Source organism: Vigna unguiculata, chromosome 3, assembly GCF_037176805.1.
Source record: "Vigna unguiculata cultivar grain cowpea cultivar isolate G323 ecotype 2 chromosome 3, ASM3717680v1, whole genome shotgun sequence".
In the NCBI taxonomy this organism is placed as follows: domain Eukaryota; kingdom Viridiplantae; phylum Streptophyta; class Magnoliopsida; order Fabales; family Fabaceae; genus Vigna; species Vigna unguiculata.
This window is the reverse complement of record NC_140794.1, coordinates 69,560,206-69,576,888: the sequence shown is the minus strand read 5'-3', so window position 1 is coordinate 69,576,888 and position 16,683 is coordinate 69,560,206. Positions and strand designations below refer to the sequence as shown.

General features: G+C 23.6%; 1 protein-coding gene across 1 annotated transcript; it reads left to right on the top strand.

Annotated features, from left to right (window-relative positions):
• The first annotated feature begins 11,413 nt into the window (after positions 1-11,413).
• On the top strand, positions 11,414-11,983 carry LOC114179000 (cysteine proteinase inhibitor 5-like). The gene has a single exon (XM_028065177.2). The coding sequence runs from the start codon at positions 11,503-11,505 to the stop codon at positions 11,848-11,850; it is 348 nt and encodes a 115-aa protein (XP_027920978.1). The 5' UTR covers positions 11,414-11,502; the 3' UTR covers positions 11,851-11,983.
• The last annotated feature ends 4,700 nt before the right edge of the window (positions 11,984-16,683 follow it).

The window sequence follows — 16,683 nt, the reverse complement described above, 5'->3', positions numbered from 1 at the left end:
GTTTAATATAATTAATTTTTTTTTTATTTTTAAAGAAATTGATATTTGAAAATAATACTATTATTTCACAAATTAACTTTAGTTAATGTGTTAAATATGTTTTTAACTCATCTCATTGCTTTAAATCAATTCAATCTCTCATTTATTAATGTTATCTAGATTTGGTTTTTTTATTTAACAAAAATTTGTTAAGTTTATTTAATGTTTTAAATAATTTTTATAACTCGAAGTTAAAATATATTAAATGAAATACATAATTTAATAACTATAATATATTATTGATGTGTTTAAAACATTAAATAAATTTAAATGAATAAATTCAATATGTCTAAAATTGAAAAACTAAATTGAACTCAATATTCAAAATTGACTAATTAAAATTTTCAATAAGAATTAATAAACCAAACACATATTTAATCTGTTAATACTTGAGCGTATAATTAATTTACTAATAAAAGTTAGGTTAAAATACTTTTTTTGTCTCAATTTTCGTCATATTTTTTTAAATAAGTCCTAATTTTAGTTTTTTGTTCAAATAGGTTCTAATTTTCGTCAATTTTGTTCAATTTGGTCCTTTTTTGCTAACACCGTTTAAATCATTAAAGGCCATGAACAGTGATTGTCATGTGTCACTTCGTTATTTTTTTGAATTTTTTATTTTATTTTTTAAAAGTTTTTTTAAAAGTTTTTTTTTAAATGTACACGTGTCAACCCAGTAGCGTGCCACGTATCAAAGTCAATGTTCTATATTCAATTTAATCCTTATATTTGTTATTTTCGTTCAATTTAGTCTCAAATTTTGTTAACATTAACCAATTTGGTCCCTATCGAATATGTGATCAAATTTAATTTTTATATCAAAATTATAATGATGTGAATTTTAATGTATTATATAAAAATATTTAATAAAAAATGAGAATTTTAATATAAAAATTAAATTTGGTTTCAATTTGGAGAGAGAACAAATTAGTTAATGTTAAAAAAAATTGGGACTATATTGAACAAATATTGTAAATATAGGGACCAAATTGAATATAGAACATTGACTTTGACACTTGGCACGCTACTGGGATGACACGTGGATATTTAAAAAAAATTTAAAAACAAAATTTAAAAAAAAACAACATGAAGTGACACGTGGCACGCTACTGGGTTGACACGTGTACATTTAAAAAATTTAAAAAAATTTAAAAATCAAAAAATAAAATCAAAAATCAAAAAAACCACAAAATAACACGTGGCAATCACTATTCATGGTCGTTAATGATTTAAACAGTGTTAGCAAAAAATGAACCAATTGTACAAAATTGACGAAAATTTGGACCTATTTGAACACAAAACCAAAATTATGACTTATTTTGAAAAAAACTTGACGAAAATTGGGACCTAAAAGGTATTTTAACCTAAAAGTTACTTATGTTTTGAACAATTAATTAAGTTATCGGTGAATGACATATGGAATAATTATAAAAGAATATAAATATAAATATACGACTTAAAAAATAAATAAATGCAACAACAATAAATAAGTAATTGTAATATATTTTTAAAATATTGTTTATAAAGAATTGCAACGATTATCCAAAATCCAAATTTATTTACAAAATAAGTACAATAAAATTAATTTTTATTTATATTAAATTAATAATACATTTATAAATATATAAATATATTATATTTAGAAACTAAATTATAAATATATTATATTTTTAAGAAAAAATGGAAAAATCTAAATTTAAGTCATATTTTTATATTTAGTTTTCAATTTAATTTTAGTTACATAAAATAAAAATATATAACTTATAAAACTTAATATATTTTACTAATTTTAGTTAAATAATTAATTTTTACCTATTCTAAAATAAAGAAAAATATTTAATATAAATAATAATTATTTTAAGTAAACATGATTTAATTTTTAAAATCATAAACAAAACTATATGTAATAATTACATAAATTATCATTAAAAAATTACACAATGAATATTCTTATTTTCATAAAACTCAAAGGAAATTTTGGAAGTACTACTAATTGCCATGACAGGGTCCTAATTGTCCTAATTAGATGAAGGAAGGTGTGGGCCTTAGGGTAAGTTGTTAACCATTTGTACTTGTTGTCTATTCGCGTAAGAATATTTATGTAATTCTATAAAGAGTTATTTTTCTTTTTTATTTTTTCCATAGCAGAATTAAAAAATATATATATTCAACATAATTTTAATGAAAAATAAAAGATTAAATATATTTTTAATTTCAAATCAAAATTAATATTATTTTAAAAATTTTAAATCATGTTAAGTTTGTTTAACGATAACATTTATATTTTTATATATTGTTTAATAAATATATTTTCATTTTAATATTAAGACACGTATTTAAAATATTAAATTAATTTAAAATTTAATAAAAATTTGTGAAAATTACTAAATTTATATATTCTGATCGATAATAAATTGATTTAAAATTAAAAAGAAAAAATAATTCTAAGTTTAAGATAACATGACAAGACGATATTTAACTCACCTTTCAATAACTTTAAACCTTATTTTATTTTACTTTTTGTAGTTTAATAATTAATTAAACTTAGGCGGTGGGAATCATGTGAAGTTAGTTGGTGAAGGCATGCAAAATCTGACAAAACTCATTTCTAGAAATCATCGAAAAGCTTTTACCACTTGAAGAAATCTCGTAACTTGTCGTGGTTCCTGGGGTTACGTTACGCATCTTTCTAAGTCTTTTTTTTCTTCTTTTTCTTTTTTATATAGGATCATTTTTTTTTCAATTTTATTATTTAAGTAATTGTAATTTTAAATTAAAATAATTACATTTTTATTTATACTCATTAGTTCGAATTTAATTATTTTATTGTTTTATCATTTTATTATTTAAAAAAAAAGTTAAATAACTATTTATAATAAAAAATATACAAATTATTTATTTTTATAATTAGTTTTAATTAAAAGGTTAAAATATTTTTTTTTTCCCAATTTTTGTCAAATTTTTTCAAATAAGTTCTAATTTTGATTTTGTGTTCAAATAGGTCACAATTTTCGTCAATTTTGTTCAATTGGGTCATTTTTTGCTAACACCGTTTAAATATTAACGGCCTTGAACAGTGACCCACTTCGTGGTTTTTTTGAATTTTATTTTATTTTTTGAATTTTTTTAATGTTTTTGAATTTTTTTTTAATTTTTTTTAAATGTACATGTGTCAACCCAGGAGTGTGCCCTGTGTCACTTCGTGATTTTTTTGAATTTTTTTTTTTACATTTTTTGAATTTTTTTTATTTTTTTTAAATGTCCACGTGTAGCGTGTCACGTGTCAAAGTCAATGTTCTAAATTCATTTTGGTTCCTATATTTGTTATTTTTGTTCAATTAGGTCCCAATTTTTGTTAACATTAACCAATTTGATTCCTCTCCAAATTAAAACCAAATTTAATTTTTATATTAAAATTCACATTTTTTATTAAATATTTTTATATAATATATTAAAATTCACATCATTATAACTTTGATATAAAAATTAAATTTGGTCACATTTTCAATAGGGACCAAATTGGTTAATGTTAACAAAAATTGTGACCTAATTGAATAAAAATAACAAATATAGGGACCAAAATGAATATGGAATATTGACTTTGACACGTGACACACTACTGAATTGACACGTGGATATTTAAAAAAATTCAAAAAAATTCAAAATAAAATAAAATAAAAAATTCAAAAAAACCACAAACTGACATGTGTACATTAAAAAAAATTAAAAATTTTAAAAAAAAATTAAGAAAATCAGAAAAACAACGAAGTGACACGTGGCAGTTATTGTTCATGTCCGTTAATAATTTAAACGGTGTTAGCAAAAAATGACCCAATTGAACAAAATTGACGAAAATTAAAACTTATTTGAACATAAAATCAAACCAAAATTAGGACTTATTTAAAAAAACTTAACAAAAATTGGGATCAAAAAGATATTTTAACCTAATTAAAATTATTATATAGTTAAATTATTATTTTTAGAATATGAAAAAAATAAACTGACATGTCTGCAGTCCACTGATAGATAAATTAAAAAATTATGTTTTGAATTATGTAATTTAAAAATTATTATTTCTATAGAAAAAGGCTTGGATAGTGTAATTTATAAAAAAAACATAGAATTATATTTTCTTAAAGTACTTTTATGAAAAAAAGAATTGAAAGCTTTTTTCATTAAAAAGTTATTTCTGAAATACATAATCTAAAAATATTAAATATTGGATAACATAATCTATAAATAAAATAGTTTAGATTTTATAATTTGAAAGAAACAATCTCAAAGACATTGTTAATAATAAAATTAACTCTTTTTTTTATGTTAATGAAAAAGTAGAAAAAAATATTAAAGGTGCAGGAAGAAATGGATATCAATTGGTGGTGCTTAAGGCCGAACCCAATTGAATGATAAGAAAATGTTTAACTATATTTTTAGTTATAAACTTAAATGTGAAAGTAAAAATATTTTTTTCGTATCTAAACGTTAAATTAATTGGATGTAATTTTTTTAAGTCAAGAACACCTATCTATTTATAAGATTGCATTTAAAATAATAATATAAATCAATTTCACTTCACATTTGTAAATATTATTATCATTCATGGAGGTCTCATATTAACTTCGGTTTATATTATTATTAACTTTCAAGATGATTAATTGTATATTTAAGATAATGTATTACATAAAAACACTTGAATATTATTCTTATCACGTTCAATAGATTCACATCTAACATCTAGAATCTAGATCGCTTCTAAATAGCATATATACATATATATATATATATATATATATATATATATATATATATGTATATATATATATATATATCATTATTAATTACTTTTGTTTAAGTCAATATATTTTATTGTTGATTTTTTTATTTATGTGATATTTAATAAAACGGTGCTTTGTTTTTTCTAATATATGTTATCTTAGTGTATGATAAACTTATTTTTGACTGGTTAAAGAAATAGGGTTTTGTTGAATTATTATAAGTGAAAGAAACGGGTTGGAATTCCCGTTAGTTTTATTTTTAACTTTATACTAATATTATATATGCTAACCGTTAAAATTAATTTATTAACATTAAAATTAAAAAAACGATCATTAAAGAATTTAAATTTCTGTGCTGTACTTCTTTTTATAAAATAAAAGTGTTTGTGATTAAAATTAGAAATTTTAAAAACTTAACATGCAAAAACTTAGATCCATCCATTGAAGTTCAAAGTTACTACAAATTCATATTTCACAATAAATATCAACATTCACGTGTCTAAAAGGAGATAAAGAAGAAGCATCTTACCCAAAGTTTTTCAAGTCCAAAATAGTGTTATGCCTTTCTTCTTTTTATGATGAAATCAGTATAGAGTCTTTCAATTCGGTTCATGATCTCACTTCATTGAAATATGTATAAACACAATACAATAAAAAGATTTAATTTTCTACCTTGATTGTTAGAATAATAACTTTAGAAGTAGCATTTTTTTAGCACACACTTTCGTGGATTAAACAAAATTTACTTGCTTTATCCAAAAATGAGTTGAAACACATGCACTTCGGACATGTGAGTCAGTTATTTTTTTATTTTAACAAAAATATATTAAACTATAAAATATTTTTATTAAAAAAATAATTTATATTTATTTTATTATTAAATATGTTTTATTCTAGATAACTATTTAAATTAAAAAAATAATTATTAAAAAGATAAAATGACAAAATAATTAAATTTTAAAGAATAAAATTAAAAATATAAAATAATAATTATTTAAAGACCAAAAGAAAAATGCTACAAAATTAATTGTGCAATGTTATCCAAGGTGACGCCCATACGCCGTTTGCCTCCAATTACAAACAGTTGGTTGAAATAACGTGAATTGTCGTATGTGTTGGCAACCATTTTTTAATTAGTATTATCTCTTTAAAAAGAAAACCTAATGCAATAATTTCATTAGTTTTTTCTTTTTAATAATTTGTCAAATTTTGTTGGTCAATTGCAAACTTAGTTTTCATTAACATGCCAAAACAATGTTAGCGATCCCCAAGAGCCATTTCACTGTATATTTGCCTTTGTATTATACTCCAAACACTAAAAAATAAGAATAGTTAATTAATTATTTTTTATGTCAACGAAGAAAGTTTCTAATATTAATATTTAATTATATTTAAAAAACTCTATGAGATGTCTTTTTCAAATAAAAAAAACATCACAAATTAAATCCTAATTAGTTGAATAATAATTTCACAGTATTTTTTTTATTTGTTTGGAATAATTGAATACAAAATTGAATGCATCGGATGGAAAAATAAATGGATATCAAGAAAAAAATTAATTATTGATGAATTTTATCTGTTAGTAATTTGAGTTTATTGAAGATTGTCGATGATAGAAAAAATTGGTACAATGTTCATTGATGTATTTTACTAACGAAATTTTTAATCTATCGGTAAGTATGTAATTTGGTCTTTTTTGTCTCTTCCTCTTTTCTTCTTTCTTCTTTTTTCCTCTCCATACATTAGCAACGAAAATATATATATATATATATATATATATATATATATATATATATATATATATATATATATATATATATATAAAAATTAGAGATGACTTACACTGTATCCATTTTATGGTAGCTGATCCACATGTTACTTTATATTTAATAACGATACAATTAATTAACAATATTATTAAATTTTAATTCAATATATATTTAAAACTATGTTTTCTATTAATTTTAACTAAAAAATTTTATTTTCTATTCATTTTAACTACAAGGAAAAAAGAGTAATCTTGAATTTTAATCTATTAATTCATTTTTTAATTTATCACATGTATCAAATAACTCACAAACTCTTACAAATTTTCTCTTAAAATCTTTTCATCTATCCCTTAAAACAAACAACACTATAATCTCCTCTCTATCCCCTTAAATTTATCCACTCACTCTCCCTCAAATTTTCTTCCCAATTCAAACACACACTTAAAGTGAACAATACAAATTTCACCATTTAATTCACTCAAATCCATCATCTTTGTCTTTCCAAATAAATCTTGACAAGTTTTGGAGTATTTTAAACGAAAAAAATTTGTGAAAAATATACATAAACTATTACCGACTGATTAATTTATTATTTTGTTACATAAGGGCTAAATGATAACACCACTTATATAAATTATTTTTGTGATGAAAATAATTTATTTTATTTTTGAAATAATTTTTTAAGTTGTATTTGGAAATTTCATGTTTTTTAATAGGTCAAATATGTTTTTTTGTTCTTAACTTTTAATAAAAATTGATATTAGTTTATCTTTAAAACGTTGATTCAATTTAGTTCACAACTTTAGAAATACATAGATTTAGTCATTTTAACAAAATTTTGTTAAAGTTATTTGACATTTCAAATGGTTTTTTCCAGCTAACACTGAAGCGAAAACGAGTCAAATTATGTGAAAAACTCAAATATTATAATAAAACACATTTGAAACATAAATAAACTTTATAAAATTTTGTTAAAACAACTAAATCAACGTATTTATAAAATTTAAGGACTAAATTGGACAAATTTTTAAAAATAGACTAATTCAAATATTTACCTTAAAGTTAAGAAAACAAAATCGTATTTAACTAATTTTTAATGAATATAAGTTGGTTGAATCAAATATTTACTGTGTCATTAAAATAAATTTGAAAAAAAAGTGCAACAATTATATATTATTAACCTTATTATACATTATTAATATATTACAAAATATGTGATATAATTGACTATTAGTGTAGATTAAAATAAAAATATTATATATCAAGGTAAAATCATGTCAACTTATTATGTTATTTTTATTTAAAAACAATTAAAAATTAATTATAGAATTTTTTTTTAATAATTAAATTAATTAGATAATTTATGATAAAATTATAAACAAATTTAATTAGCATGAATAAAAAATATCGAAAGTGTTTGCCATCTAATCACCTTCTATAACAAATTTAGAAAAAAAAAAAGAAAAAAGAAAAAAGCAAGTTGGGGTCTGCTGGTCATGTTTTGGTTTATGAAAAGAATTGAAAGTCCGAGACAAAACCTTTACTCCTTCCCCTCCAGAGCCGAAGACACAACTATGTTTCAAACAACAATGCTCGTGCCTTAGGTTGTGTTCATTTCATATAAGAAGATTGTTCAAATTCTCCCCATATATATATATATATATATATATATATATATATATATATATATATATATATTAACTTAAATATTATTATAAAATGTATTTAAAATATCAAATAAACATAACAAAATTTGATAAAAATAATTATATCTTCGCATTTCTAAAGATAAAAAACTAAATTGGTATAAAATTTCAAAAAAAAACTAATTCTAAAATTTACTAAAATTTGATGGACTAAAAACATATTTAAATATATATATATATATATATATATGTTTATCAAATTTTGTTAAGTTTATTTGACATTTTAAATGCATTTTATGATAATATTTGAGTTAACATTAGAGTAAAAATATGTCAAATGGTATAAACAATTCAAATACTATCATAAAATTCACATCCTAATGATTTGGTTCAAACCTAATCATAAATTATTTTTGAACAATATTGTTTTATAATAATATTATTGTTTCAAATTAAATTAACACATAGGAAATATATTCAATTTAAAGAAAATTAAATGTTATAACATAATTTCTACCTAAAAGAGGGTCACAAAACGGTAAAAAGAGAGAACATTAATAATTTAGTAAAATAGACGGCTAAATAAATATTTATATTTCAGTCACTTTTAACGTAAGTAAAGTTATTTGAAAATAAAAATAAAAAGGTTTCATTATGTCTTTGTCCCCATTTTGGAGTCAAAATCTCAAAATGGTACCTAAATTTTTAAAAGTCTCAAAATGGTCCCATTTTTTGTTGAAACGTCTCACGTTTGCCCTTCCCGTTAAGTCAAGGTTGACGCCGTTAGAGGGAGTGCCACGTGTCAGTTCCTCGATTTTTTGAATTTTTTATTATTATTTTTTTGAATTTTAAAAAAAAAATCAAAAAATTGTCACGTGTCAAGCTGTCATTATGCCATGTGGCAGTGACAGTGACACATGTCATTATTACGCCACGTGTCATTTTTTTAGTCTCAATTTGGTCCCTTTATTTTAATTTGTCTTAATTTAGTCCCAATTTTTGTAAAAAGTAGCAATTTTGTCCCTCTCCAAATTGAAATCAAATTTAATTTCTGCATAAATGTACACAAATATTTCCATCAAAATTGATATTTCAAGTAAATATTTTTAACCAAATTAAGTTCATTTAATTAATATTTTACATTGAACTTTATTTAAAATGGTTTAAAAGTTGTTAATATAAAATAATGTTGATAGAAAAAAATTTATAAATTACCTAGTTCATGTTACAATAAAACACATATAAATTTAAAATTTTAAAACAATTTTAAGTAAAGTTGAATGTGAAACATAATCTTAACTAAACTTAGCTATGTTAAAAATATATAATAAAAATATCAATTTGAATAAAAATATCAAATTTAATAAAAATATTTGTATAACATTTATATAAAATTAAATTTTGTTTCAATTTGAAGGGGGACAAAATTGCTAATTTTTACAAAAATTGAGACTAAATTGAGACAAATCAAAATAAAGAACCAAATTGAGACTAACAAAATGACACGTGGCGTAATACTGACACGTGTCACTATCACTGTCACGTGACACGATGACAGCTTGACACGTGGCAATTTTTTGATTTTTTTTAAAAAAATAAAATAAAAATTTAAAATAAAAAAAAATCAAAAAAAAAATTAATAAAAAAATTCAAAAAATCGAGGAACTGACACGTGACACTCCTTCTAACGGCGTCAACCTTGACTTAACGGCAATGGCAAACGTGAGACGTTTCAACAAAAAAGGGACCATTTTGAGACTTTCAAAAATTTGGATACCATTTTGACATTTTGACTCTAAAATGGGGACCAAAGCCATAATTAAACCAAATAAAAACAACAACGTAGCTTTTTGAAAAGACGTGTTCTGAAAAAAGAAAAAAAGTTTCATTTAGGTAAAGGTAACTGAAATACGTTACACCGTATTATTTAGGTCATTTGCAATCCACTTTTTCTTTTCATTATAATTATTAAATGAAGTCCACTGGTATACATAATTTATTTTTCTTCTTTCAATTAACGCCTTCCAATTTACCACGTCCTTAATTTTTTTTATCCCACTAATAATATTTCACCAATAAAAATGTTCCATACAACTATATAAAAATAAAATACAAGATACAAAATTGATTTTGTGTCTTGTAAAATAAAAACTTAATATTATATTAATAGTTTTTTTTTTAAATTTTATTAATTTAGTCATTCATTTTTACAGATGTGTCAATTTATTTCTTTTAATCAATTTTTTTAACATTTTAAACACATTTTATAATAGTATTTAAAAGATTGGTTTCATCTTGAAATAAAATATCATGACATCTGTATTGTATGTCTAGGGAGAATTCTTTATGAACCTACTAATCCCTAGATACATATATTCCTTTTTAGATATATTTTGACCATTAGGATTTGTTCTAAATATTTAAATTACATATTTTGACCTTTCATTTTGAGTTTAGAAAAAAAATTAATTTAAAAAAATCCTATGTCAATAGATTTTAATTTTATGCAAAATACTTTTGTATTATTAAAATGTCCAATATAGATTTTAGGGTTTAGGACATATTTTTCACCGCACATTGCGTCTCTGTATACCATTTGAATGATAGGCATGTCATTATTTTCAAAATAGGACGGTGAATCTACCTAAAAAAAAAGAAAAATATTACTGTGTATTTGTTTTCGAGCATAGGTATTTCATTCAAGTTATGAGAGTTCTTCAAGTTCTGTACTTAATTTGCTGCCAAATCATGTTCTTTTCTCTGTTATAGTTTATAGAGATGGCTTGGGGAGATAGAATGGTAAGATAAACCGTTTGATGTGAATTTTGAATTCAAACATTTTTTAAAGTTCCGCAATTCATTCAAGCAATAAATACATTTTTTCCTCTCTCAGCTTTGAATTTTCTTTTTGTTGAAAATTGTGCTCTTTCAACTATTATACTCTATTTTGGTAATATTTTTACAATGTAACTAACGTATGTATTTTGTACGTTGACTGTTTTTAAAGAAAAAAAAATAAAATTCTGCTGCACTTATGCTATTAGGTTGCTGCATTCTTCAACTATCATGTTATGTTTTATATGGGCTTTTATTGTTATGGGCCAAATCCATAGTGTGATCCGACCCATAAAAAAGCTTCCCATTCACACGAACTTCTGCTATAAATTAGAACCAGCGCTAGAAAGAATTGTAATTCACAGCATAGCGTTTTCAAGTTAAAGGAAGAGAAAGAGGAAGAGAGATAAGGAACAGTTACCGGTCAGGTGCGCCACGATGAAACTTCTCCGGTGCCTTATTCTTCTGATGTTTGTTCTCTCCGCTTCCGCGGTTGCGAGGAAGAACAGTATGAGCGGAGGGTGGAGTCCCATCAAGAACATCGACGACCCTCACGTAAAGGAGATAGCAGATTACGCCGTTACGGAGTATGCTAAGCAATCCGGTCACAAACTGAAGTTGGAGAAGGTGTTGAAGGGCGAGACTCAGGCAGTTGCAGGAGTCAACTACCGCCTTACCCTCGCCGCCACCGACGGTTCTTCTTCCAAAAACTACGAAGCAATTGTGTGGGAGAAAGTGTGGCAGCATTTCAGGAATCTCACTTCCTTTACTCCTGTTCGTGCTTAATGTCTCTGTTGTCTCGTATTGCCTATCTATCTTCTTCTATCTTATTATATACACTAATAAAATCGTATGTTAGGTTAGGTAAATTGGATGTTCTGTGAATCTTATTTTATTATTCATTGCGTTCGCGTGTTAAGATTTTTTCTGAAATTGAATATTTGCGTTTTCATTGTTCAATTTGGGGGAGAATTTTGTAGGAGGCTATGTTGAAGAGCCCAAATCTTAATTATAAAACTAAATTTGTAAATCCCATCTTCGAAATTCTTTTTAGAAGGCCAAATTAGTATAATTTAGTTGACTTTTTACAAAGTCTGAAGGTAGCAAAAGGGCAAAAGGGTGTAATAAATTATGTTGAAAGTACGATAAGATCATGTAGTAAGTGAAAGTAGAGGAAAATAATTTAAAAAAGAAGAAGAATAAATTATATTTCTTTACTTCATTCTACTTAACTCTAACAAAACAAAAGTTGGATCTTTAGTCCAAGTGAGTCTCATTCGACTTTCAATCTAAACAAGTCGATTAGTTTTGATCTTTGGTCTAAGTCGATTCATCTTGGTTTTTGATTTAGGTCAATTAATTTTGATCTTTAAATTACATTAATTCATCTTGACTAACATTTTTTTTTATCTTTGATTATGGTTGACATGTCTTTGATTATCTCAACCCATGATAGACTGTATTGAGTGTTGATTCAAGTCAACATGTTTCGACTATTGTCTTAAGAGTCTTATATTAACATTCACACTAGTCTCACCTTAATCTTTGGCTTGAGCTTTGTCTTTTTCCAATTTGACTATGAATTTTGCACGATTTTTTATCTAGTGGACTAAGGTTGGGCTTCAAATCACGATGATTCAACTTGACATTTAACCTAAGTTGAATATATTATTTTAAAAAGTTAAATACAATGTCACTGAATACGTTATCAATAAACAAATGTCAATAAATATGTTATAAATGTACTTCGTAAAATGTGAGTCTAAGATATCACATAATAAATGTCAATAAATACGTTATTAATTACTTCATAAAATATGATTTTTAAATTATGATTAAGGAGTCTATTTGTCCTTTGGTTTAACTAGCCTAATTATCTTAAAAAATTAAAATGATATTAAAAATTTATTAATAAATTGAATTTAATTTATTTAACTAAATAATTGTAAATTATGTACTATTTTTTTTTCTGCATATCAATATTACGAAAAGTATTTAACTTAAGCGACTTAACTTTTTTTATAACAACGAACTACTGACAATTATCTAAAAAATTATTTATATTAAATTTATTTTATTTATATTTATCTGATCATCACCATTTATGTCGATACTATCACCATATCTGTTAAAAAACACAAATAACATAAAACGTATTAATTTTGTTTACTAAATAAAGTAGAAATTAACTTATAATCAATAAAGTTATAATTCATTTAATAATACAGTTATATATCAACTCTTATAGAAATCAATATTGGGTTAATTATATTTTTCGTCCCTCAACTATTATCATTTTTTGAAATTGGTCTCTCTCCAAACGTTAAACCATTTTGGTCCTTGTGATCTTAGAATTACTGATTTTAGTCCTTAATTTGTGAACGGCGTTAAGTTTGTGATTGCGTGGCAAACGACGTTCCACCTAGGCTGGTCATCTGACGACACGTGTTAAATTATTTTTTTTTCTTCATTTATTTAATTTGTTTAATTAATATTGTATAATAAAAATTTTAAATGCGTGAATTTGAGCACGTGCAGTTCGCATTTTAAAGTGTGGAGTCGGTAGGTTTGTGAAGTTTTGTGAATCCATCGAAGAGAAAGAGCTTGGAAGAAAGATGAGGATGTTGAAATCTGAAGGTACGAAAATAGAAAGCCATTACCACGCCATCATAGAATATTGAAGTGCTCAAAATTTGTTGATCAACATAAGGTAGGTTCATTTGATTATTTGAGAATTTTTTGTGTTTTAGGGTTTGTAAATGAAGAAGAGTGTTGGGTCGAAGGGTGGTCCATCGCTTCGTCTTCTTCTGCGCAAGTGGGATCTTCACATTTTGGAAGCGCAAGTGGGATCTTCACATTTTGGAAGAAAAGTTTGTAGTTGTGGCGATCAATTACTACTTCTTAAAGCAACTACTACAATTGTAAAATAAATATAAAGTAATTCTCTTAATAAAATGAAATGATATTAAAAAATTATTTATAAATTGAATTCAATTTATTTAACTAAATACTTGTAAATTCTGTACCATTTTTTCTACATATCAATATGAAAGAAAATTATTTAACTTAATGTAGGCGACTTAATTTTTTTTATTATATTGAACTTTGTATTTGATAACTATTATCTAGAAAATTATTTATATATGGTGGTGGAGATGTCATCACTGATGAGGTCGCGTTAACCCATTGTTCGGCATTGCTGTTATGGGTACAAAAGGTCTAAAAGCATCGACCCTTCGAAGCTGTGCCGATATTGCTCTAAGGACTCTGAGATGTATTTTCTGTACTTAAGTAGAACAATACCACTTGCTTATGACAATTGACACCATTTCTTTTAGACATTTTAGACAGTGGGAGGGCTAATTATTTACGATGATGAATTAAAAATGCATTTTTTATTTTGTTAAAACAATGAGGAATATATAATTTTGTTTTATATCCATATTTTAAGGTAAAATATTTAGTGGTATAATGGTCAAACAAGGTCTTTTATATGAATTATTGTATAAATTCATTAAGGATTGACATATGTATTATATTACTATATTACTATTTACTATATTGTATGTACTATATGTTTTTACATGTACTATATTTGGTACGTAATATATAGTTTTATCATTTGATTAAATGAGTCTACGAAGACTTTAGCTCACATACAAGTTTTATGTCACTAGATTCATTCATTAAAATCCGTTTGCATCAACAAAACAATTTTATCATTTTGTTATATAAGTCTAATTGAATAATATTTTATTCCCACAAGCAAGTTTTGTGTCACTAGATTTATTAATAGGTATTTGCATTGATCAAACATAATAGTTTTATCATTTGGTTATATAAGCCTAATTGAGTAAGACTTTAGTCCATAATCAATATACAAGTCAATTGGTAAAACATAATAATTTTATCATTTAGTTATATGAGTTTAATTGGCTAATACTTTAGTCCGTGGGTAAGTTTTATGTCACTGGATTCATTCTTTAATACATGTATTTGCATTTATGATATCCATTATGGTATCAAACTAAAAAAAAGTATAATCATAAGTTTTAGAAGAGAAAGTTCTTCCCCATTTAGGTTGGATGAACGTTGATTATGCTATTAGAAATTAGAAAACTAGAATCATCGTTCTTATTGAGACCAACACTCTAGATGTTGATCTATATGAAAAGTGGGAAATGTTAAATTGTCACTTTGTGACTTAATAAAGATCATCTTTTTGCTGCTATTTGAAGTTTTGTTGATCAACATGACAATGAAAAATTCATCATATTTGATAAATCTCTTACCAACACTATTATCATGTAATTTTCATTCTTAACACTCACCGAGATTAAAGGAATATGTAATCACGTCATGCGCATGAGGAATGTTGTGGCCTTAGAAGTTACCATGTTTAATTCCCTTCTCGTATATTATATTTTGTATATTGTATCTCATCAATATGCTCCTTTTAAAATTGCTTATAACACACCTAAGATAAAAAGTTGTCTATTAATAAATTAGTGACCACGTGTGTTAAAAAAGAGGAAGGTTGCTAATGGAGGAAAGTCAAATAGTGAACTTGCCTACTATTCTACAAAATAAGAAGAATTAAGTTAATCAAGAGGGAATGATGTTTGTTAATGTAGTTATAAAAAGGAGTCTAAATGTTTCTTTTGTAAAAAAAAGAGACACATGAAGAAGGATTGTGCTTAAGAATTTGCTAGAGAAGAAAGATAATTATTTTGCTTTTGTTTGTTATGAATCTAATACATAACATGTTTTTCAAACGTGAGATAAAATATTTTTCCTTAAAATTAAAGTTATTATATATATATATATATATATATATATATATATATATATATATATATATATATATATATATCAGTAAATTCATTAATTAATAATTTAAAATTTCAAAGTAATAAAATATTTGCTTCATGTAAATTTAATTTACATTAATATTAAAAGTACCATATTTGAGTAAATTTTATAATCATTAAAAATATATTAATAAATCATGACAATATAATTTACAATGTTATATATATATATATATATATATATATATATATATATATAAAAGATGAGTGTATTTTAGAAAATATATTATAACTAAAGGTATATTTAGAAATTATAGCATTATAACATGCGAAGTATTGATGAAATCCATTACAAACATAAGAAAATATAAATTTAATTTAAATTATATGAATATTGATGTAAATTAACATGCATAAATTTAAAAAAAAAATTATTTTAATATATTTTATAGTATTTTAATGTGTATAGATGTAACACAAAACATTTGATTTTTATATAGATGAATTGAGAAGACAGTTATTTTGTATACTATTTAATTTTTTTGAATAATTTTAATTTTTCTCACTCTCAATTCACCTCGTTCAACTCAATTAAGACATGTTATATATTACACATGTATTTATCTTTCTTTTGTTATAGATTTTTTTTTATTAAATTACAAAAATATTTTTAATAATTGAAAGAAAAATATTAATAAATAAATAAATAATTCTAGTATTAGTATATAATTTTATAATTTTTTATAGATAATTTTTTCATTATAAATTATTGTTTGAACTGATTTTTTTTTTATTAAAATTGTAAAAT